The 24151-nt window shown below is 47.7% G+C and overlaps 1 protein-coding gene across 11 annotated transcripts in view; it reads right to left on the reverse strand.

Moving 5' to 3' along the window:
• Positions 1–391: 391 nt before the first annotated feature.
• The window catches only part of LOC117360477, a 38001-nt gene continuing 14241 nt past the window's right edge, over positions 392–24151 (reverse strand). Inside the window, exons 2-7 of one of the 11 annotated variants that reach the window (XR_004539425.1) lie at positions 9991–10401; positions 9768–9890; positions 9589–9675; positions 2689–3404; positions 2499–2606; positions 392–2365 (exon numbers count right to left, since the gene is read on the reverse strand). Coding sequence is in view for 2 of the 11 variants with exons in the window: in XM_033944264.1 (XP_033800155.1) it covers positions 3256–3404; positions 9589–9675; positions 9768–9890; positions 9991–10401 (770 nt within the window). In the remaining 9 variants the exon portion in view is untranslated. Of the gene's footprint in view, positions 3405–9588; positions 9676–9767; positions 9891–9990; positions 10402–24151 lie in introns of all 11 variants that reach the window. The other 10 variants (XR_004539427.1, XR_004539428.1, XR_004539422.1 and 7 more) reach the window with 10 other exon arrangements.

The following is a 24151-nucleotide window of genomic DNA, read 5'->3' on the forward strand; positions in this document are numbered from 1 at the left end:
CATTTTTCTATATGGCTATGTAGGTATTTTTAACAAATGTTTGAAAATATTGTTAGACCCACCACACATTAGCACTTGAAAATGTCATCTACGAAGCAGAAACAGAACTTTTTTTCCCCCAAATCTTTATTCATTTTCATTTCTTACATCAAGTGTACAATAAAATATCAATTAGATCATACAAATCACTTGAAAATCTAATCAAACATCAGCATAAATATATAAATAAAAAACCCTCCCCCTCCCATCCCTTCCAACAATAGTATTCTCCAAATCTTTATTCATTTTAACATATACATCAAGTGTACTTTAAAATATGAACACAACATATTACATTATCACTTGATAATTCCCTAATAATATATACCTAAAAGATTTATATCCCACCCCATCTCATATCTATACATGAATAATATAATTCCTATGTATATTAATCAATTAAATTATGCACATATATATTAAATTATCATAACCTACCCATCCCCCCCAGAAACAGAACTTTGATAAACAGTGTTTTATTGAAATAAAAAACAGTTAGGAAACCACAAAGAACTACACAAATATCTATACACAGAACATTTCATAGTGTATTAGTCAATGCAATGCGTCTCCAGCTGATTGCTATGATGAAAAATATGCACAGATAATAAAGTATGAAGACATGCTGTATAATTTTATTGGTGGAAATAGGGGTATTACTACACATCCCAAGCACCACGCTCTGAAACCCAACCCAAATGTTGACACAGGCTATTTTTAATTTCAGAAATGGTAATATATAGCTTGAATTAAACCTAACACACCGGCAAAAAATATACATTCCATCCAAGTTTCAAAGCCTTATTGGATCCAATGCACAACTCAGACTTTTGTAATATTGAAAAAATATTACTATCATGCATCCTATTTCAAAAAATAACTGGAACACAAGTGTTTTTACTCTGTGCCGTCATGGTTGAGATGCCCATAAACATACGTTACATCCCTGTTTCTAAAGCCTTATTATTGCAAGTGCACAATGAAGGCATTTGAAACCTGGAAAAAAGGATCCTCGCAGGCACGAGGATTGCATTGGTTGCACCTCCAAGTAAAACCTGGAATGCACAATTGGGTTAAGGTTTCTGTTGAATCCGGGGATGATTCAACAGAAAGTGGAGGGCCCCGCACTGTCCCACGATGAATCACTCCCGAAGTCCCCTCAATCTGGGAACACTGCCGATAGTGCTGAAGGGTACATAAAAAGAAAAATGTGTGAGAGGGGCTTAAACCCAGCAAACAAACCAAAATAGGAAAGTAGGACAATGGACGCTACATACCTTGTGTGACATCGGCTCTTTTCCCAGTTGTGCCCCCGAAAAATGGACTCACAGGAACATGTCCTAGATGAAGAAAAAGAACAAAAAGATATTAGCTTCCCAAGACCCCCTAAATCCTAAAACTGAAACAAATAACCAAAGGATCGAAAGACAGACAGAAGGATCATAAAGCATTGCCCAAAATTAAAAAATGAGATGTAGAAGCTACAAATGAATTCCAATTTTTGGGGTTTTGCACAACGAACAACACTAGTATACTAATTAGCTGGGTCCCACGCGAACACTAATTGGAAGGGTTGCAACTCTGTGTCCTTGCTGTAGACTGCTGTGAATGCTGAAGTATAGAGGAAAAAATAGTGGATTAGGATAGGGAAAGCCTATAGTTAAATGAAATAAAGTGGAGCTAACGAGCGCCACTTACCTCGATACACAGCTTGTGCAGTACTGCTTAGGGGCCTAGTGGTTTGCATCGGCGTCGATGTTGCTGGTCCTACAGTGTATACAACATACCACAATCAATTAGTGACAGACTGTATGTGGCACCTTCAATATACAAGATAGGAAAAATGGAAAAGTAACACATACAAAGTAAAATTTACCCACGGATGATGGAAATGACCACCCATGATACGTGTGCGCAGGCTGCCAAGAAGCACTGTTATCTTGGACACCTACAAAGGATAAATCACAATTAGTAATGTAGGACACTTAAGCTACAAGAGGGTAGGTGGTATAAGATATCACACATTTATGGTTATTTACCGCATGTGATGGGGCTTGAAGAAACTGGAGGTGCCATAGTGGGTTGCGCATATGGATCCATGGGTGGTTGTGCGAGGTGGGCCCAAACTATAAACATGGTTTGAACCTATGGAGAAAAAGAAATGGACCGATTAGTATATCACTGTACAGGAATGGAGAAACCCCAAATGAATGAGTATGGGTGTAAAAACATCTTGCACATGGATGTTACTTACCACGTATGATAGGGCTAGAACATAAGGGTTGTACCCTAGTGGTGGACGCGTGTGAAGCCATAGGATTGAAATCTGTTGATTGAAATAAGCGGACAGATTAGCATGTTTCACACCTAAAGAGAAATTTAAATGAGGAACGGTGTATGCAGATATACTGAAGTTGAGGTAAGGGATTGTTCTAAAATGTAACAGGTTGAACACTCACCATGCATGTTTGGGCTGGACGAAACTTTAGGTGCCATACAAAGTGAAGCACGGGGAGCCATAGGGGGTTTCACTGCAGGAGCTACAGTACAAAGTGTATGGTTCGAACCTGTGGAAATGAAGCATTGCACATATTATCATCGCCTGGCACATATACTGAAACAATTAAAAATCCCCAAAATGTAACATACCTACTGACGCTTTGAAAGTACAAGTGGGGGTCACAGTATCAGCCTTCATTAAGGTCTGCCAAGCCTCACTTTGTTTTCTGAGCTTCTTCAACATCCCCTGGCTCAGCCTCTGTTGTCCACAACGACATTTATCAAGGCTTGATTCTGCCTCTGGAGATCCTGATTCTGCCTCTGGAGATCAAGCATAGCATTTGTTTGAGCCTGCATCATAGCGGTAAGGCTAGCAATATTCTGAGCCGTTGCTTGTGCACCCTCAGCAAGATTTCTCAAAACATTCTGCGCACTGTTATTCCACATCTCCTGATCAGCCACAGCAGACTGCAGGATTTGAATACGTGCGTCCCTACTTTGCCTGTCCACATGGGCACTCACACGCCCTCTCTCTAGGTCCTGCCTTGCGCTTCAGGGGACACTGGGCATGGCTGGCTGAGGAGATAAAGGGCATGATTGTGGGGTGAACACTATATGGTCCACTGTTCCGTCTTCCTCATCATGCATGGTGCCAGGAACTTGATCCTCAAGGTTGGTTTATTGAGAATGTTCTAAAAAGAGGAAAAAAAATAAGGTTTAAAAAATATAAATGGTAAAAATAACCAAATTAAGAAATATTAATACAACACTCACACCTTGCAAACCGCAGGCAAAAAACTCACCTTCATCTGCATAGAGGTCAGGTGAAACACAGGTTCCCACGATGTTCCCCTCCTGTTTATGTGCTGACGATAGAAACAAAGCATTTTTTTAAAATTAGAATTTACAGAGAGGTCACGTGATACCGTCTTGGTGAGCCAACGTGTGTGAAAGGAGCTCCCGGGCCCGCTCGCTTTTGCTGTGCTCTGCCGGTGTTGCTATCGGCGCGGTTTGCTTTCCCCGACTTCCGGTTTCGGAGGGGAAGTCCCTGCAGCGTTTCGTGCTCTTTTTGGGGTGCTATGGCTGCTAAAGTGACCCGCAAGGATCGGGAGAAGCCTTGGGTTGCTGACTCCAAGATAGCGGAACCGGCCCTTGTGTCTCCTCCTTTGCCACGCTCTGAGTGGGTAGCGGATATTATCACGGAGGTGCGGTCAGCGATTCAAGACACCCTTACCTCCCAGCTCCAAAAGCTCTCTGACAAAATGGATGGATTGGATGATTCTGTGAGCCATCTTAGAGCGGAGTTTGGTTCCTTTCAGCAAAGGGTGTCCGATTTGGAGGACTCGGCTGGGCTGTCTTGGGAGGCCCAGACAGCGGCAGACTCAAAAATACGCCAGCTGGAACTCAAGGTGGAGGACCTGGAGAATCGCTCCAGGCGCAGCAATTTGCGACTTGTTGGCGTTCCCGAGTCGGTGTTGGATGGGCAGCTGCATTCTTTTCTGGAATCCTGGTTGGTGCAGTCTCTTCAGCTTCCTTCGACTGCGGGGCCCCTGCGGATTGAAAGAGCGCATCGTCTGGGAGTTCGCCGCCAGGATGCTACCCGTCCTAAGGTGGTGATCTTCAAGGTGTTGAATTATGTCCACAAGGTGGAGATCCTGCGGGCTATTCGGGCGAAGGGCCCCCTCACCTATGAAAATCAGAAGATTTTGTGTTTCCAGGACTTCTCAGTTCAATTGGCTGCCCGGAGACAGGAGTTTGCCACTGTTTGCCGTCAACTCCATGAGCTGCACATCCAGTTCGCGCTTCTCTATCCTGCACGTCTCAAAGTTCAACATGAGGGTCGCTCTCACCTTTTTGACTCCGCGGCCGCTGCCTTGGCTTTTGTGCAACGCCTAGCGGGAGCGGCACCTAGCCCTTGACCTTTCTCTTTTTCCTTGTTCCTGGTTCCTGGGCTTTGCTGGGCTGGTTTTCTTGCTGTTTTGCTGCTGCTAGCATGCAGCCTCGGGACTTTGCCATAGGTTGCCGGTGGAGCGGCATCGCTGGAGGTTTGGCGGCTGCTGACATCTTCTCCGCAAGACCCATGTCCGCGGACTCCAGCCCTTTGGTTATATTTCTGCTGTCTTTGTTTGACTGTGTGTTGGATTTCATGGCACTGATCCCCCGTTGTGGATAGCCTGTTTTCCTGCCATGGTGCTCCTTTTGCTTTTGCTATAGCTTCTCGTTCTGTTCTCTCTCAGCATAATGCGTGTTTATTTTATTTTCTGCTTTGCTGTCTTCTTTGGGGTTTGCATTGGGAGTGTTTTCCCCCACATAGCTGCCTGTTCCTCTTCAGTAATTATTTTATTCTTATTTTTATTTATTGAGTTATTTATTGAGTTATATTTATACACTCTTTTTTTTTTTAATGTAATTCCTCTTCGTGGGCTGGTGTTTAGTTTATCTGGAAGTTGGGGGGTGGGCTCGGGAGGGCTTTTCAGCGTGACTTGTATCTGGGTTTCTCCCAGATCCATGCATGGGATTTTGGGGTTTGGAGATTGGGAGGTTGCTGGGGGGGTGGGGGGGTGTTGAGTGGTCTGGGGCAGGGCTTGGGAGGGTGGTTTGTATGTGTGGAGTGTATGGGTGGGTGTGCTTGGGTGTGAATGGATGTGGCTGTGAGATCCGGGGTGCTTGAGTTTGGTTTTGTTTGTTTTTTTTGGACTATGGGTGATCTTTTGTTCTGGGAAGGAGCCGCTGGCTGGGACGGTTCCCCCCGGTTGTCTATTCAGCTATCTTTCTTTTTACCTTAGCCTTTCCTACTCATGGTAATTAAGTTTATCTCCTGGAATGTTCATGGTATCACATCTCCTGTTAAACGCCAAAAAATTCTTAGTGCGTTGAATCGACAAAAGGCGGATATAGCATTTTTGCAGGAGACCCACCTCTCTTCTGCGGAACATGTTAAACTCTGCCGTTGGTGGGTTGGCGAGATTTTGGAGTCTCCGGGTCTGCACCGGAGGGCAGGGGTGGTCATCTTATGTCGCAAGGGTCTGCATCCGACTACCCATAAGGTATGGTCTGACCCGAAGGGGCGTTATCTTCTAGCTAAAGTCGCACTTAATAGGCAGGATTTGCTCTTGTGTAACATATATGCTCCTAACACTTGGGATGGGTCCTTTATGCATTCCCTCAACAGACTCCTTCATCAGGATCTCCCCGTGGTGTTGGGGGGGGATTTTAATCAAGCTTATGATCCCACTATTGACAAGTCTACTCCCCTTCCTCATGACAGGTATGCCCCGACTAGAGGCCTCCCCTTATTTGCTTCTTCTATGTCTTTGATTGATGTGTGGCGGGTGTTACACCCTGGAGACCGCGAATACACTCATACGTCTAGTGCCCATGCAACGCAGTCCCGTATTGATTATTGGCTGCTCACGGACTCCCTGTTTTCGCAGGTGAGCTCGGCGGAGATTGGGGGATATGATGTTTCGGATCATGCTATGATTGTTCTTACTTTAGAGTTTCCTGGAGATGCCCCTGGGGGCTTTCATTGGCGGTTTCCTCTTTCGCTCTATTCTGACCAGGAGTTTCATACTTTTTTGGTAGACAAATGGAAGGATTATGCTTTTCATAATGCGGCTCATAGAGGTGACTCACTTCTTTACTGGGAGGCTGCTAAAGTGATTTTGCGCGGTGAGATCATTGCTTACTCAAGCCGGAAGAAAAAACGGCGCGACCGTCAGGTACTCCGGTTGGAACGCCAGGTTCAGGATGACCGTCGCCGCTATGGGGCTCATCCAACCGGAATCAATAGAGCGTTATTGATGGCCTCGCAGTTGTCATTGCGGGAACTTTTACATGACCGGGCTATGAAATCTTTGGCATACTATAAATTTCAACTGTATTTGCATGCTAATAAGAGCGGTAAGCTGTTGGCTAATTTAATTCGGCGTGCTAAGGGGTTTTCCCCAATTCTACACCTTCGCCGGGCAGATGGTGGTCTGGTCCACAGGGATGAGGATATGGCGGCGGTGTTTCAACATTATTTTCAGGAGTTGTATGCTGCTCCACTGGTTTCTCCGTTGGCGGGGGATCTTTATTTGGATCAGGTCTCTCACCCGGTGGTGACAGACACTCAGAATGCGCGATTACAGGCTCCTTTTACGGTTGAAGAGCTGTCGCTGGTTCTTGGTAGTTCTCCGTTGCAAAAGGCGGCGGGGCCCGATGGCTTTCGAAACAAATTTTACAGACTTCTACTTGCGGACGTGGCCCCGGTTCTGGTTGATGTGTTTAACGTTGCGGTCCGCGATGGGGCTCTCCCGCCTTCTCTTCAGGTTGCTCAGATTGTGGTTTTGCTTAAGCCCGGGAAAGACCCATTAAGGGCCACCTCTTATCGTCCCATTTCCCTGTTGAATGCTGAAGCTAAATTCTTTGCTAAATTGTTGGCCAACCGGTTGGCGGGGATCTTGCCCTCACTTGTGGCGGATCCTCAAGTTGGGTTCGTCCAAGGTCGGTCGTCCACTCGCAATTTACGTACTATTCTGGCTTCTCTGGAGTGGGTGGAGTGGGAGAAAGTTTCTTCTTTGTTGGTCAGTTTTGATGCCCATAAGGCCTTTGATAGGGTTTTGTGGGACTTTTTGTTTTGTACTCTTCAACATTATGGTATGGGAGGTTTCTTTAGTGACGCGGTGGCTGCGTTGTATCATAATCCGCAGGCCAGGGTGCTGGTTAATGGAGTTTCTTCGGTGGTTTTTCCGATTCAGCGGGGTACTAGACAGGGTTGCCCCTTGTCTCCTCTTCTTTTTGTGCTCACCTTGGATCCTTTAATTCGCGAGATTTCTGCTAATCCGGCGGTTCGGGGTGTCCATCTCGGCGGCCGAGAGTTTAAGATTTCGGCATTTGCGGACGATTTGTTGGTTCATTTGACCTCCCCGTGGGCTTCCTTTCCTGCTCTTATGTCGCTTTTTAAGGAGTATGGTGATTTTTCTGGCTTTCAACTGAATTATGATAAATCTTTGGCATTAGCTACTGCCGACTCGGTGCGATTGGAGTGGCCGGGTCAGTTTCCTTTACGGTGGGTGGATGGTGTGTTCAAATATTTGGGAGTGCAACTCACGAGCTGTGTGGGTTGGATATATCGTGCTAATGTAGATGCTTTGTTGGCCGCTACGGAGGGTTGTTTCGCACAGTGGATGTCCCTGCCTCTTTCTTTCTACGGTAGGGTTCACTTGTATAAGATGGTTATTTTTCCCCGCTGGTTGTATATACTCCAGTTGCTGCCTCTTTGTCTTCGCCGTCGCGATCTTCAACGGCTTCATAGGCAGCTGACCCGGTTCCTTTGGCAAGGCAAGAAGTCTCAGATATCGATCTCTTATTTGTTCGGCCCGGGGAGGATTGGCGGTTTGGGACTCCCGGATATTGGCCTATATAATTTGACTTGCTTGCTGCGATTTTTGGGTGACTGGTGCCTACGGAGTGATGACTATCTTTTTCGGGACTTTGAAACTGCTCTTTTCTCTCCTTGGCACTTGTTTTCGTTGTCTCGGTTGCCTGTTCGTCTCTTGCCCCCCGCGATCCGATCCAGTTTTCTTCTTCGGTCGTGGCGCTTTTGCTGGAAGGCCTTGGTCGGGTTGCTGGGGGGAGACCATCAGGTTTTGGATCAGTTGTCTATACGGGGGAATCCGCAGTTCCTGCCTGGCTGTGATAACCCTGTCTTTGTGCGATGGACTGGAGAGGGGTTGCTTCTTCTTGAGCATTTATTGGACGTGGAGGGGGCTATAAGATCTTGGGGAGATTTTCCCATGCTCCATTCCTTGGGGGTGGGAGGTTTATTTGCATATCAGCAAATTCATCACTATGTGAGGTCCTTGGCTAGCCCGGGCTTACGGTTTCGATTGGGTCACCAATTTCGTCTCTTTTTTGCCCAATTTCATGCTAGTGGCTTGATGGTGTCTGCGTTGCATGGTGCTTTGCGCCGTCTTACTCCTCAGAAGTCTTATGCGGCTTTGGAGTGCCGCTGGGGGAGAGACTTGGGCATACCTGGTGAGTCCTTGAACTTTCCTTCCCTTATTAATCGTATCTCTTCTATTTCTATTAGCGCAGAACTGAAGGAATGCCAATTTCGAGTGGTCTATTGAGGATATTTTTCCCAAGAGTGGGTCCACAAGGTTGGGGGCATTTCTTCTCCAATCTGCCCTAAGTGTCAGCTGGGTTGCAACACTTTTTTTCATGCATTTTGGAGATGCCCTCAAGTGAAAGTTTTTTGGAGAGCTGTACTCCGCTTCTTGGAGCGGCTTGTTGGTCACTCTATTCCGATGTCTCCGGTAGGCTTGCTTTTGGATAGATATGAATCTTTGCGAGTGCCTGCTCGGGGACATCGGTTGCTGATCCGGAAAGGTGCTGTTATAGGAAAGAAGATCATTCTTAGCGTTTGGACGCAAGCCATCGCACCTGCTTACTGGGCTTGGAGGAATCAATTTCATAATCTGATGCTCTTGGAGCAGCGCCATGCTCGTTTATCCGTCAGGCGGACAAAAGTTTTCCTGCAGACCTGGGACCCCTATATTTGCTCGCTTTCCCCTAGGGCCAGAAGTCTGGTCTTAAACTCATTTTGATGATGATACCCTATGCTCTCAGCTGTTTCCCCGGGATGGTTGGTGGGTTGTTTGGGTGAGTGTGACTGGAGGGTATGACTGGTTGGATGTATGTGGAGTTAGTTGGGTAGGAGGAGACTCCATTCTGTGGGTGGGTGGACGGGATTTGGTTGTCTTGTTTGCTATGTGCTGAGCGGCATAAGAACACAGCTTGCTCAGCATACTCTTTTCTTGCTGGATTTGGGTTATGGGTTGGGTTTCATGGTGAGGGTTCGGGTTGGGGTGGGGATTGGGGAGATTCTTTGGGGGGGGAAACAAAAAAAAAATTGTTTGGTTGTACATTTGGTGATCTCGACCTTGTTGTGCTGTATTGTGTATTTACTGATAGTGCACCAATAAAACATGATTTATACTAAAATTAGAATTTACAAAAGTACCTTACAAGAGTACATCACAACCTGCATTAATCAAAACTTACCATGTTGCAGATCCATATTCTGTGTTGGTGAAACTGGCGCAATCGCTGTTAATCTTCCAACACCCGATGTCCCCGGCTGTGGCTCGTCTGAAAGAAGATACAGAAAGGTATTTCCAGGGGACACACATATATATGTAATTTAACATAAAAGATGCCATCCTCCATAGATCGATGCTCACTTTCCTCAGAATTCATAGTAGGGGCAACCGGTTCAGCTGGACACAATCTTCTTTTTTGTCCTCTTCCCACAGGAAATGTAGAAATGTGTAGGGTGGCCTCAGCCCCTGTATGGCCATCTTGCGCTGTAAGAAAAAAGACAAATCATTTAGGAAAAAAAAATAACTGCATGAAAAATGTGACGTACAAATGTGAACTAACAGCAAAAAAGTACAACTAACTCACCGTTTCCATAATCGCTCACCGGGGCTGATGTGTCCACACCACCAGGGATACCTACAATCTGTTCAGAATGCAGGGTGCGAAGAACATGACGCTTCAGGTCACTGAGCTCTACAGCACATGGAGGGCCACCACCGGTACCCTTGGCATGTCTGCATATCTTGCTGTAATTGGCCTTAACCACAGCACGGATGTCCTTCCAACAGTGCTTGCATTGCAGGACACTGCGTTTACACGACACATCACTTGCAATTTTCGCCCAAATTGCAAGTTTCATCCCAGAAGAAAGCCTTGTGCTGTGGAATAGATCCTTAAACTTCGCCACTACACTATTCACAAGAACAGCAAACTCTTCATCTGTGAATCTGCGTGCTCTGACCTTAGTGGTGAGGACTCCCTCTGCCTCCATGTCTCCTGCAATAGAAAGTAACAGGTAGGTTAGAACAACGTTCCCTCCCTTGTAAAAAATAGACTAATCTAAACATTTCAGATACATAAAATGACTGTATGTCCTGGATTTTAAATGAAATGAAATGTTACAACGGACAAACCCCTAGCCTGGTAACGAACAGACTTGTTTTTTCACATACTCCATAACCAGTTAATAAACGGCACAAATCTATTCCGAAAAGATGATAAAAATTAAGGCGAATGCCTTACAACGAATAAACCACCTACCCCCACCTACCCGAGAGAAAGTACAGTATCCCTGAAACCAATGTGTCTCCTAACACCCTCTCCCCTTCCTCTAACAAACGGCAACTTACCAACATAAGAAAATCAAAAGAGATGAATTTATGCTTTTTGGAAGTGCGCAAAACTTTGAGATCGATCCCTGAGGATTGGAAGATAGCAAATGTTACACCCATCTTTAAAAAAGGTTCGAGAGGTGACTCAGGGAACTACAGACTGGTAAGTCTGACATCGGTCCCAGGGAAGATGGTGGAAGCACTGATAAAAGACAGCATTGACGAGCATCTAGAAAGGAATAAACTGATGAACACAACCCAACATGGCTTCAGCAAAGGAAGATCGTGTCTAACGAACTTATTACACTTCTTCGAAGGAGTAAACAAGCAAATGGACGAAGGAGCCCCCATAGACATTGTATACTTGGATTTCCAAAAAGCCTTCGACAAGGTACACATGAACACCTGCTAAGGAAACTAAGGAGCCATGGGGTGGAAGGGGATGTACATAGATGGATCAAAAACTGGTTGGCAGATAGGAAGCAAAGGGTAGGAGTAAAGAGCCACTACTCGGACTGGAGAGGGGTCACGAGTGGTGTCCAGCAGGGATCGATACTCGGACCACTGCTGTTCAATGTTTTCATAAATGACATAGAAACAGGGCTGAAGTGTGAAGTTATAAAATTCGCAGACGACACAAAACTTTAATGGGGTTAGGAGCAAAGAGGACTGTGAAGATTTACAAAGGGACCTGAACAAACTGGGAGAGTGGGCAACTAAATGGCAGATGAAGTTTAATGTAGAAAAATGCAAAGTCTTGAATGTAGGACACAGAAACCCGATGTACAGCTATACGATGGGGGGGCTAGTAATGGGTGAGAGTAGCCTTGAGAAAGACTTAGGGATAATGGTAGACAGATCAATGAAGCCGTCAGTGCAGTGCGCAGCAGCCTCAAAAAAGGCGAACAGAATGCTAGGTATAATCAAGAAGGGTATTACAGCTAGAACGGCAGAAGTTATCCTGCCGCTATATCGGGCAATGGTGCGCCCGCATCTGGAGTACTGCGTCCAATTCTGGTCACCGTACCTTAAGAAGGATATGGCGATACTCGAGAGGGTTCAGAGTAGAGCGACGCGACTGATAAAGGGTATGGAAAACCTTACATATGCCGAAAGATTGGAGAAACTGGGCCTCTTTTCCTTGGAGAAGCGGAGGCTTAGAGGGGACATGATAGAGACCTACAAGATCATGAAAGGCATGGAGAAAGTAGAGAGGGACAGATTTTTCAAAATTTTGAAAAATATAAGAATGAGGAGGCATTCGGAAAAGTTAAGAGGGGACAGATTCAGAACCAATACTAGAAAGTTCTTTTTCACCCAGAGGGTGGTGGACACCTGGAATGCGCTTCCAGAGGGTGTAATACGACAGAGTACACTACAGGGTTTCAGGAAGGGTTTGGATGAATTCCTGAAGGATAAGGGGATTGAAGGGTATAGATAGAGGAGTGGATGATTTCCTGAAGGAAAAGGGATTGAGGGGTACTGATAGAGAATTACTATGCAGGTCCTTGACCTGAATGGGCCGCCGCGCAAGCGGACTGCTGGGCGGGATGGACCTCTGGTCTGACCCAGCAGAGGCACTGCTTAGTCCTTAAAAAATAGATGTACAGTATCCCCGAAACCATCGGGTCTCATAACACCCTCCCCCCTTTCCGTTAACAAACGTCAATTTACCAACATATGAAAATCAAAAGAGATGAATTTATGCTTTTTGGAAGTGCGCAAAACTTCAAGATCGAACCGTTAAAAAAGGACGAACTCGAAGAATTCAACAGGTCGCTCACAAACCTCTGATGCTAAAAATTTTCAAAAAGCTACGGTCATAGCTTGTACTGCTTGCAACAGTACTTCAGAAAAATAACAGTTGGTAATAATACTTCCTTATATTGCTTTTTGTATGACAACAATGCTTTGAGGTAGGCGCATTTGGAACCCACTAATGACGTCCATGATTAAACCATGTTCCATTTCTACGCAGTGAAGTCCTAAAGAGCTAGCGCATGCGTTATGAGCTTCAAAACCAACAAAGATACAGTGCGCATGCACGTCGATCGATGTTTCAGCACTAATAGCGGCATGTTTACAATTGGATCATTTGCATGTACAAGCTTTACTGAATCAATCAGTTACAATGACTCGAAAATGGATAGGACACGAATAGGATAGATTTCAGGATATTAGTGAATCCTGCCCCATGTAGATTTTCATATCCTTTCTCTCTCCCACTCCCCACCCACCATACTGTGTTTATGGATATGAGTGGTTATAAGTTCCACATATTTGAGCAATACAAGTTCCATGTAGGCAGAAATTTATAACTTTAAAAAGTAAGCACCATCTATCCAGTTCTGTGCTCTTGAATGGGCTGCCATGGATATTGATATGATGTTTTACAGGTCATAGGATATTAGTATAGGTGTGCTTAATAGAGCTCTCTGACAATATCTGGGACTAGCAGTAAAGTGTGATATACTTGCTTAGGGAATTCTAAGATTACTATTGTGGCCTTGTTTACACTCTGTTGTGGTCAGAGTAGGCAGCAGCCTTGGCCCTATGTGGAAGTAGGAAAAGGCAACCCACATTTAATTGGGAGGCAGTAGCCTAGAGAAGGTATAACAACCCCTGTCCTAGGCTGATCTTATTGCATTAAAAAGAAAACCACAGTAAAAGGTTGAGTAATAATTTTTGTGTCACTATTAGTGCTGCCTGATTCACGATTCGAATTGGTTCACCAATTCACTTCGGGTAAATCGATTCTGCTGACCTTCCCCTCTCGCCCCCTAAAGCAGGAGTGGCAGCGCTGCTCTTGCTGGCTGGTGCTGCCGCAGCTGCTTTAGAGAGCGAGGGGAGAGGGTCAGTCAGGAAGTACTGCTGTCGACTTCCCCCTCCTGGCCTCCCGTTCCCCCCTGGCCTCCCCGCACCATTTACCGTTGAGGAGCACCCTACAGACAAGATCGCGATGCCAGCAATCTTTGCACTGCTTCTGAGCTGTTTCCTCCGCTGCGATCCTACCTCTGACGTCAGAGGAGAGGAGGGGCAGGACCGCGGCAGAGGAAACAGCTCAGAAGTAGTGCAAAGATCGCTGGCATCATGGTCTTCTCTGCAGGCTGCTCCTCAAAGGTAAACGGTGCGGGGAGGCCAGGGGGGAAGCCGGCACCAGTGGGAGGCCAGGGGGAACACGCAGGCCTTCCGGGGGGGGGGGGTGAGCAGTCTTTAGGGGTGGAAGTCAGGCCTTCAGGGGGGACAGGCAGGCAGGCCTTCAGGGGTGGGATGCAGGCCTTTAAGGGGGAACAAGCCTTCAAGGGGGGGAGACAGGCCTTTAAGGGGGGGGACAGGCAGGCCTTTATGAGTGGGATGCAGGCCTTTAAGGGGGGGACAAGCCTTCAAGGGGTGGAGACAGGCCTTTGGGGGGGGACAGGCCTTCAAGGGGGGGGGGATAGGCCTTCAAGGGGGAGGTGCAGGTCTTCAGGAGGGACAGACCTTCAAGGGGGAGACAGGCTTTCAGCGGGGACCAGCAGGCCTTCAGGGGTTGGATGCAGACCTTTAAGGAGGGGACAGGCCTTTAAGGGGGGGGACAAGCCTTCAAGGGGGAAACAGGCCTTCAGGGAAGACAGGCAAGCATTTAGGGGTGGGGTGCAGGCCTTCAGGGGGGACTCACCTTCAGGGGAGGGGGCCCTGGTGTAGAAGTACACAGAGGGAGGGAGGGAAGGGGGGGTTCAAAGTGACATGCATTTCCTTAGCAACAGCAGCAGATGAATCCAGAGACCAATGGGATAGCCCACATCTACCAGCAGGCGGAGATAGAGAAACTGATTAACAGGTGGTCCTATTGACTGGCATTCCTCCTGTATCATCAGTATTCTCTATCTCCCAGCAGGTGATGGGTTGCTATTCTATTAGCTCCTGGATTCTGGCTGTGTCTGGAACCTTCTTTTCTCCTGTTGAGTTTTTATCTTCAGTGAGCTAACAATTCTGTTTCTCCTGTTGAGGTTCTCTCTTCAGTGAGACAGGGGTGTCCGGCTGAACAGTGCCAGCTTTAGAGGTTACACCTGGGCCCCCCAGGTCCCTGCCTCACCCTCCCTCCAGTGATAGAGGGTTTGACTTAGTCCCTGTTTTTTCTTCTTTCCCTTATTTAAAAAAAAAAAAAAAGGGACGACACAGTTGCATTTCTGCCCTGCTAGTGCTGAGCAACTGGCATTTGCCGGCATCTACCGGCACTCCTAACAAGGTTGTGAGTATATATTTAATTCTCCTTATATTTGAACTGCGGGTGCTGTTTTATGCTGGTGTGAGCTCAGGTGGTTCACTGTTGAGTGGTTCTTCTTTATGGACCTTTTCTTTTGTTAACCACTGTTTTCTTGTGGGTTAACATTTAGTTTTCTCCAGAGTGGCTTCGGTGCAGGGCTATACTCGGTTAAGGGAGCTGGTGCTTTCCCAAGTGGCAGAAGCACAAGCTTCTTTTCTTTCCCTGGCAATAGAGCTGCAGTGTTTGTAGGTTTCTGGGGCTGTTCCTCCTCAGCGTTGCTGCGGCCAGTGGGGGGGCGCCATATTTGAGCGGCTCCCGGTGTTGAATTGGGGAGGTACATATTTGCACGGCTCCCAGTATGGCCGTGGGGGGCCACACTGGGGGAGGTGAGATCAGCTCCAAGTGTGTTCTTCGGTCACTGTCCAGGAGCCGGGTCTTTACTGAGCGCAAACGGCGCACGCTTGTTCTCAAACGCTGTTGAGACCAAGCACCTTTGATTCATTTCCTCCCCAGGGTGAATTTTCAAATATTTAGGCCACGGCTATGTGTGTCTGTTTCATCGCGGGGCTCTGGGTCTGTTTTGCAGAGCTGTTCTGGGAGAAGTCATATTTTGGCGCGAAGCTTCCCGCGCTTGGGTCTCCTTTGAGAGCGGGAATGCCGCAGTGTTCAGGGAGCTGTTTTATACTGCTGACTTTTTCAGCATGTACCATGGCTTTTCCTTTTCGGGGTCTGATACATTGGGGATGTTAAGACAGCTTTGACCCTTGTGGCGGTGCTCAAGTTTGGTGTGTGTGTATTCCACTAGCTTCACTTGAAGATAGGCAGCTAGTTTTCTTGGGTCTGTTCTGTTATGTCTCAAGGGACTTAAGGTGAAATATTCTGCCATGTGTGGCTGCCGACGCTCAGTTTTTCTACGTTGTGGGTGGTCAGTAGGCACGGTGAAGTGCCCTGAGAGTTCCCATGTTTCATACAGGTAGTTCATTGTCTCTCTCGGGGTCCCTGAAGGGTGGAGCTATGTATGTTGGAGGTTTCGTTGATCTTTCTTCCTATGTGCAGCACTGCATGTGTCTGGTAGCGCTATAGAACTACTTCTTCAACATATTTTGTCTGGATTCCAAGTGAGGGGACTCTCTTGGGGGCCAGTTGACACTTCCCTTCTTCCTGGGGGTTTGGGTGTCTCCGAGGTCTGCAGGTTGTTATGGCTTATCGCATGGAGGTCACTATCTACTCCTGGCGCATACTAGGCAGCCCTCCAATCTAGCAGCAAGGTCTATGAGACTGATGATGACTAGGGGCAAGTTTCCTCTTCTTCCACATGCTTAGGGTGACATAAGCTATATGCCTGTTGACATCGTCCCTGATTCTTCTCATGGCACATGCTAGATGGACCCCCAGACCAGACAGGGCTGTTCAGCTCCTTCTCACCAGGGGCCAGTTACCTATTCTGTAAACCCGCGGAGGAGCACGCGCTATGTGTCTGTTAGCCTCATCCCGGAAGCTCTTATTAACGATGTGAGCTTTATCTATACCTGTTAGGCTGCTGTTGCTTTCCACGGGGCGGTAGATGCAGCATTTTGATTGCGTCTCGTAAGTATTCACTTTAAAGGACATGCATATTTCGTTCACATTGCATGGAGTTAGTACTGTGTTCGTGATTCCAGTATACTCCTCTTTACATTGCGTAAAACTTGATTTTTCCTTGGAGAGTTTCTTTCTTCTTACGGATCCTACAGTTCTCATCCTGCCGTTCCCTGACCTTCTGCACTTCATTCTGAGGGGATCTTGACTTCTTCCAATGACTCTTCAGGCTTTCTCATGAGGGGGAAGATGCTATAATGCAAGGTGATGCATCTGGGTAGGAAAAACAAGGAACATGAATATAGAATGTTAGGTGTAGGCAGGAAGCCTGAGCACGAGGCAGACCGCGGCGGTGTTCAAATCGGCTTCTCTTATCTTGTTCTTTCTTTTCAGGCTAGCAAGCCGGATCGGAAGGCAGGCAGGAAGCCAGGGCTGAGAGGAGAGACACTAGGGCAGCAGGCAGAGGACAGGAGGGGTGGAAGACTGATCGGGGTAGCGGCGAGAGTAAGCTCCGCCCAACCCCACCGCGTCAGAGGTCGCTTCAGTGCCCAGGCTCCCCCTTAAAAGGCAGGAAGCCTGAGCACGAGGCAGACCGCGGCGGCGTTCAAATCGGCTTCTCTTATCTTGTTCTTTCTTTTCAGGCTAGCAAGCAGGATCGGGAGGCAGGCAGGAAGCCAGGGCTGAGAGGAGAGACACTAGGGCAGCAGGCAGAGGACAGGAGGGGTGGAAGACTGATCGGGGTAGCGGCGAGAGTAAGCTCCGCCCACCCCCACCGCGTCAGAGGTCGCTTCAGTGCCCAGGCTCCCCCTTAAAAGGCAGGAAGCCTGAGCACGAGGCAGACCGCGGCGGCGTTCAAATCGGCTTCTCTTATCTTGTTCTTTCTTTTCAGGCTAGCAAGCAGGATCGGGAGGCAGGCAGGAAGCCAGGGCTGAGAGGAGAGACACTAGGGCAGCAGGCAGAGGACAGGAGGGGTGGAAGACTGATCGGAGTAGCGGCGAGAGTAAGCTCCGCCCACCCCCACCGCGTCAGAGGTCGCTTCAGTGCCCAGGCTCCCCCTTAAAAGGCAGGAAGCCTGAGCACGAGGCAGACCGCGGCGGCGTTCAAATCGGCTTCTCTTATCTTGTTCTTTCTTTTCAGGCTAGCAAGCAGGATCGGGAGGCAGGCAGGAAGCCAGGGCTGAGAGGAGAGACACTAGGGCAGCAGGCAGAGGACAGGAGGGGTGGAAGACTGATCGGGGTAGCGGCGAGAGTAAGCTCCGCCCACCCCCACCGCATCAGAGGTCGCTTCAGTGCCCAGGCTCCCCCTTAAAAGGTGGCGTGCCAACGGAGCGCGGCCGTTTGGCGTGCGGTGAAGGCGAGCGGCAAAGGCGCTCGCCTTAGCGAGGGCGCCTTTGCGAAGGAGCCGAGAGAAGGAGCCAGGAGTCCCGGCTGCACAGCAGCAACTTCAATTTTCAACCTTCAATCTTCCTAATTAAATTCTAAAAAAAAAAAAAAAAAATCTATCCTTTCTTCTATACTCATTATTTCTTCTCTCTCTACTTCTCCACCTAGCTGCACGTCGGGCACACTCCAGCTCACAACTTTAAATCACAAGGAAAGAAAAATGGAGGCAGCAGAAGGCCAGCGAAGCTTTCCAGTATACTGCATTGAATGTCACATGTATGAATACCTCCCTTCTGGGAGGCAGGCCTACATGTGCAGTCGATGTCAGGAACTGGCTAGCCTAAGGAAGGAGGTCGGGAGACTGCAGATCAAAGTGCAAGAGCTAGAGGGACTCCGCTCCATAGAGGAACCAAGGGAATTTGAACCAACTGAGGACACCAACAGAGAAAACCACATCAACGAACAGGTCAGAGAGCTCGAAAGATTCATCGAGGAGGCCTGCAGGATGGTAGAAACACAGGATCACCCGCTCTTCAGAAGGGAACAAACGGATGGAGGACAGGACCAGCCAGGAGCCTCCAGGACCCACCAGGAGCCGAGGGGTAGGAACCTTGCGGAGAAACCAATCAGGAGAAAGAAGGATTGGAGGACCCAATCATTGACACAGACCTGAGACCCAGGAGGAAGCTGAGGAGAGGAAAATCTGCTATCGTGGTGGGAGACTCAATCTTGAGAGAGGTGGACAGTCACATAGCAGGAGGCAGAGCGGATCGCCTAGTGACATGTCTCCCAGGGGCGAGGACAAAGGATATCTCCGACAGAATCGAGATAATTATGGAGGGAGCTGAGACAGAGGAAACAGCAGTGATAATCCACGTCGGAACCAATGACGTCAGCAGAAGAAATTTCAACATGACTACACTGACCGAGCAGTTTAAGATCCTGGGGAGGATGCTGAAGCTGAGGACAGGGAAGATAGCCTTTTCAGAGATCCTGCCAGTACCAAGGGCAGATGCAAGGAGGCAGACCGAGCTGCAAGCAACAAATGGATGGCTGAGGCGATGGTGTGATGAGGAGGGTTTCCTCTTTGTACGGAACTGGTCAACCTTCCTGGGGAAAAATAAGCTCTACAGGAGAGATGGACTGCATTTGAGCACGGCTGGGACAAGGATGCTGGCACGAAACTTCCAGACCTGCATAGACATGGCTTTAAACTGATAACAAGGGGAAAGCCGACAGTCGATCTGACCTCGACACATCGGACCACGGTATCAAACAAGGATACTGAAACAGGAAAGGGCGATAGTGGACTAGAGACAAAATGGACACTTTATGGATATAAACCCAAAGATGCAGTACAGGGACCCGAGAGGAAATCAGAGCAAAAGAGCAAGACAAGGAGGAAACAGCTGGAACCAGAGGGCTATCAAAGAACAAAGAAGAGGGCAGAGGACAGGATAGACACACCACAGGAGGCAGACCGTGAGGAGGCAGCCCGTGAGGAGACCAGCAAGGGCATCAAATCAAGAGTAGATCCAAAAGAAAAGGTAACAAACTGGGACTTAAATTGCCTATATACAAATGCTAGGAGCCTAAGGACTAAAATGGGGGAGTTAGAAGTTATAGCCAGAAATAAGGACCTAGACATAATAGGAATCACAGAGACATGGTGGTCAGAGGACAACAAATGGGATGTGGCCCTGCCAGGGTACAAACTCTACAGGAGGGACAGGGCACACAAGAAGGGGGGAGGAATAGCACTGTATATAAAGGACTCCATTCCTTCATCCAGAACAGAAACAACAATAAGGGCAGACAGTCTGGAGTCACTATGGGTTAAGCTCACAGGAGGGGAAGGAGCTGACATCAAATTGGGACTGTACTATCGCCCACCAGGACAGCCAGAAGCAAACGACCTGGACCTGGAGGCCGAACTGAGGCAGGTGTGCAAAAGTGGAAGGGTGGTGGTTATGGGGGATTTCAACTATCCGGGAATAGACTGGGACATTGGGCTCTCAAATTGCACGAGAGAAACTAAATTCCTAGAGGCAATAAGGGACTGTTTCATGGAGCAGCTGGTCACGGAACCAACACGAGGGGATGCCACTCTAGACCTAATCCTCAACGGGCTAGAAGGACCCGCAAAGGAAGTGGTGGTAATAGCACCATTAGGGAACAGCGATCACAACATGATCCAGTACAAATTAAACATGGGAACATCAAAGGCGAAAAGAACCACAACGACAGCACTCAACTTCAGAAAAGGAAACTACAAAGACATGAGGAAAATGGTGGGAAAAAAGCTCAGCAACAGCTCAGGGAAAGTGAAGACCGTAAAGGAAGCCTGGACACTGCTTAAAGGCACAGTGCTCGAGGCGCAAGACCTGTACGTCCCAAGGTTTAGGAAAGGGTGCAAAAAAAAATCGAACTAGAAACCCAGCATGGATAACTACTGCAGTTAAAAAGGCGATAAGCAACAAGAAATCATCCTTCAAAAAATGGAAAAAGGAACCAACAAAGGAAAACCAAGAAGAGCACAAAAGACACCAGAAAGAATGCCATCAAGAGGTCAAGAAAGCAAAGAGAGAATATGAGGAAAGACTGGCAGGAGAAGCAAGAAACTTCAAACCCTTCTTCAGGTATGTGAAAGAGAAACAACCAGCCAGAGAGGAAGTGGGACCACTGGACGACGGAGACAGGAAAGGAGCGATAAAGGAGGAAAAAGAGATAGCTGACAGGTTAAACAAATTCTTCTCGTCAGTCTTCACCAGAGAGGATACATCCAATATCCCAGAACCCGAGGTGATTATAAGCGGAGAACACGACGAAAGGCTGGTACAACTAGAGGTAAGCAAAGAGGATGTCCTCAGGCAGATAGACAGACTAAAGAGTGACAAATCACCGGGCCCGGACGGCATCCACCCAAGGGTACTAAAAGAACTGAGAAACGAAATAGCAGAGACACTTCGCCAAATATGTAACCTCTCCCTAAAAACTGGGGAGATCCCAGAGGACTGGAAAATAGCAAATGTCACGCCCATCTTTAAAAAGGGATCAAGGGGTGACCCGGGAAACTACAGGCCTGTGAGTTTGACCTCGGTTCCGGGAAAGATGATGGAAGCAATGGTAAAAGACACAATCTGCGAACACATAGAAAACAATGGACAACTGAAGGCGAGCCAGCATGGCTTCTGCCAGGGAAGGTCATGCCTCACGAACTTGCTGTACTTCTTTGAGGGAATAAACAGCCAGATGGATAAGGGGGAATCCATAGACATCATTTACCTTGACTTCCAAAAAGCCTTCGACAAGGTACCTCACGAACGGCTACTTAAAAAGCTGTGGAACCACGGGGTGCAAGGGGATATCCACCGATGGATCAAAACACTGGTTGGCAGGCAGGAAACAGAGGGTTGGAGTAAAGGGCCAATACTCAGACTGGCAATGGGTCACGAGCGGAGTTCCACAGGGGTCGGTGCTGGGACCTCTACTATTCAGTATATTTATTAACGATCTGGAGACGGGGACAAAATGTGAGGTTATCAAATTTGCTGATGACACCAAACTCTGCAGCAGGGTTAGAAACACGGAAGACTGTGAAGACCTGCAAAGGGACCTAACGAGATTGGAAGACTGGGCAAAAAAGTGGCAAATGAGTTTTAACGTACAGAAATGCAAGGTCATGCATGTAGGGAAAAAGAACCCGATGTTCAGCTACAAAATGGGGGGAACACTTCTAGGGGTGAGTAACCTTGAGAGGGACCTGGGGGTGATGGTCGACACATCACTGAAACCATCGGCGCAGTGTGCGACAGCCTCAAAGAAGGCAAACAGAATGCTGGGCATCATCAAAAAAGGTATCACAACCAGGACGAAGGAAGTCATCATGCCGCTGTATCGCGCAATGGTGCGCCCGCACCTGGAGTACTGTGTTCAATACTGGTCGCCGTACCTCAAGAAGGACATGGCGGTACTAGAGGGAGTGCAGAGGAGAGCGACTAAACTGATAAAAGGTATGGAAAATTTTTCATACGCTGACAGGTTAAAAATGCTGGGGCTGTTCTCCCTGGAGAAAAGGAGACTTAGAGGGGACATGATAGAAACCTTCAAAATCCTAAAGGGCATAGAGAAAGTGAATAGGGACAGATTCTTCAAACTGAGGGGAGCCACAAACACTAGGGGTCACTCGGAGAAATTGAAGGGGGATAGGTTTAGAACAAATGCTAGGAAGTTCTTTTTTACCCAGATGGTGGTGGACACATGGAACGCGCTTCCGGAGGATGTGATAGGCCAGAAATCTGTACAGAGGTTCAAGGAGGGTTTGGATAGGTTCCTGAAGGAAAAAGGGATAGAGGGGTACAGATAGAACTTGAGGTAGGTTATAGAAATGGTCAGAAACCACTTCACAGGTCGCGGACCTGATGGGCTGCCGCGGGAGCAGACCGCTGGGCGAGATGGACCTCTGGTCTGACCCAGTGGAGGCAACTTCTTATGTTCTTATGTGTAACATTAGGTAAATGTGAACAAGAAAGAGACTTAGGGGTACTGATAGACAGGACCCTGAAGCCATTGGCTCAATGTGCGGCGGCGGCAAAGAAAGCAAACAGGATGTTGGGCATGATAAAGAAGGGCATCACGAGTAGATCGGTGGACGTCATAATGCCGCTTTATAGAGCAATGGTCAGACCACACTTGGAGTATTGTGTCCAACACTGGTCTCCATACCTTAAGAAAGATATAACCCTGCTGGAGAAGGTGCAGAGGCGAGCCACAAAACTAATCAAAGGTATGGAGAATTTGAGCTACAAAGAACGCCTCGGAAAACTGGGACTATTCACCCTTGAAAAGAGGAGATATGATAGAGACTTTTAAAATATTAAAAGGATTTGACAAAATAGACCAAGAAACAGCATTATTCACTTTTTCAGATGTGACACGGACAAGAGGTCATAGACTGAAACTGAGGGGCAGCAGGTCCAAGACAAATGCCAGGAAGTTTTGTTTCGCACAGAGAGTGGTGGACGCTTGGAATGCTCTCCCGGAGGAGGTTGTGATGGAGACTACCATTCTGGGATTCAAACGCAAGTTGGATGCACACCTTCTTGCAAATCACATCGAGGGATACGGGAAATCAGGATCTCCAACAGGGAGTACCTAGCTTGGTCTCCGCGTGTGCGGGTCTAGATGGACCTAGGGTCTGATCCGGTGAAGGCGTTTCTTATTTTCTTATGTTTTTATGTAGGTCAGGGGGCTGTGAACATTTTTTCGGGATGCTTGCAACTTTGCATCCTCCTCAGGTTTCCGGTTTGTTCTTGGAGTCTCTATGTCTTGTGTTTCATTATGTGTTACATTTTCCCTATGGACTCCGACTCAGAACTAGGTTGGCTTGCCTCTCTTGGAGCAGCGCTTTTGGTTTTGGCACATGACATTTTGCCTACCCAAGGTTTCACAAACATCTTAGCAAAGGTGGGCAGTGGTACCGTACTTTCTTCTTGACGGACAGCTTGATTCAGACGTCTTCCAGTCGGGCCCTCCTTCCCCCCTTTCTCTCCCCCCTTCTACACATAAGTTCATGTAATCCTTTTTCTTCTTCTCTACCCACTATTTTAAGTTCTTGTAAACCGTGTCGAGCTCCATTCTCATGGAGATGATGCGGTATATAAACTTAAGGTTTAGATTAGATTAGATTAGGGTGGTTTCTGTTCCTCAGTTCTTTGGACGTGTATCGTTGATTATCCCAGGACAAGCAGGCATGATATTCTCACATGTGGGTGACGTCATCTACGGAGCCCCAGCGCGGACAGCTTTTCAAGCAAACTTGATTGAAGTTTCAAGTTTGCACACTGCACCACGCATGTGCTAGCCTTCTTGCCCACTAGAGGGCGCATCCCCACCTCGTGGTCCTCAGTTCTAATTCATCCGCGGAGCCAGAAGCCCTGTGGATATTTTTGTGCTCTAATTGCCTTCTGTCGCCGCGGCTGTGGACGTTTTTCGACGCGGTCACTGCGTGTAGTTCTTTCTTTCTTTCTTTCTTTGTTTTTCATTTTTCTAAAAAAAAAAAAAAATTCCTTTTTCTGTCGCTCCAGGGGCTCCCGGTAGCCACGGCCCGGGAACCTCGTTCGTTCCCGGCCACGTTGTAGGCCCATGTCCCGGCCTGTTACGGGGTTTAAAAAGTGCGGTCGTTGTGACCGATTACTTTCGATAACAGA

Source organism: Geotrypetes seraphini, chromosome 5 (assembly GCF_902459505.1).
Source record: "Geotrypetes seraphini chromosome 5, aGeoSer1.1, whole genome shotgun sequence".
Classification (NCBI taxonomy): Eukaryota; Metazoa; Chordata; class Amphibia; order Gymnophiona; family Dermophiidae; genus Geotrypetes; species Geotrypetes seraphini.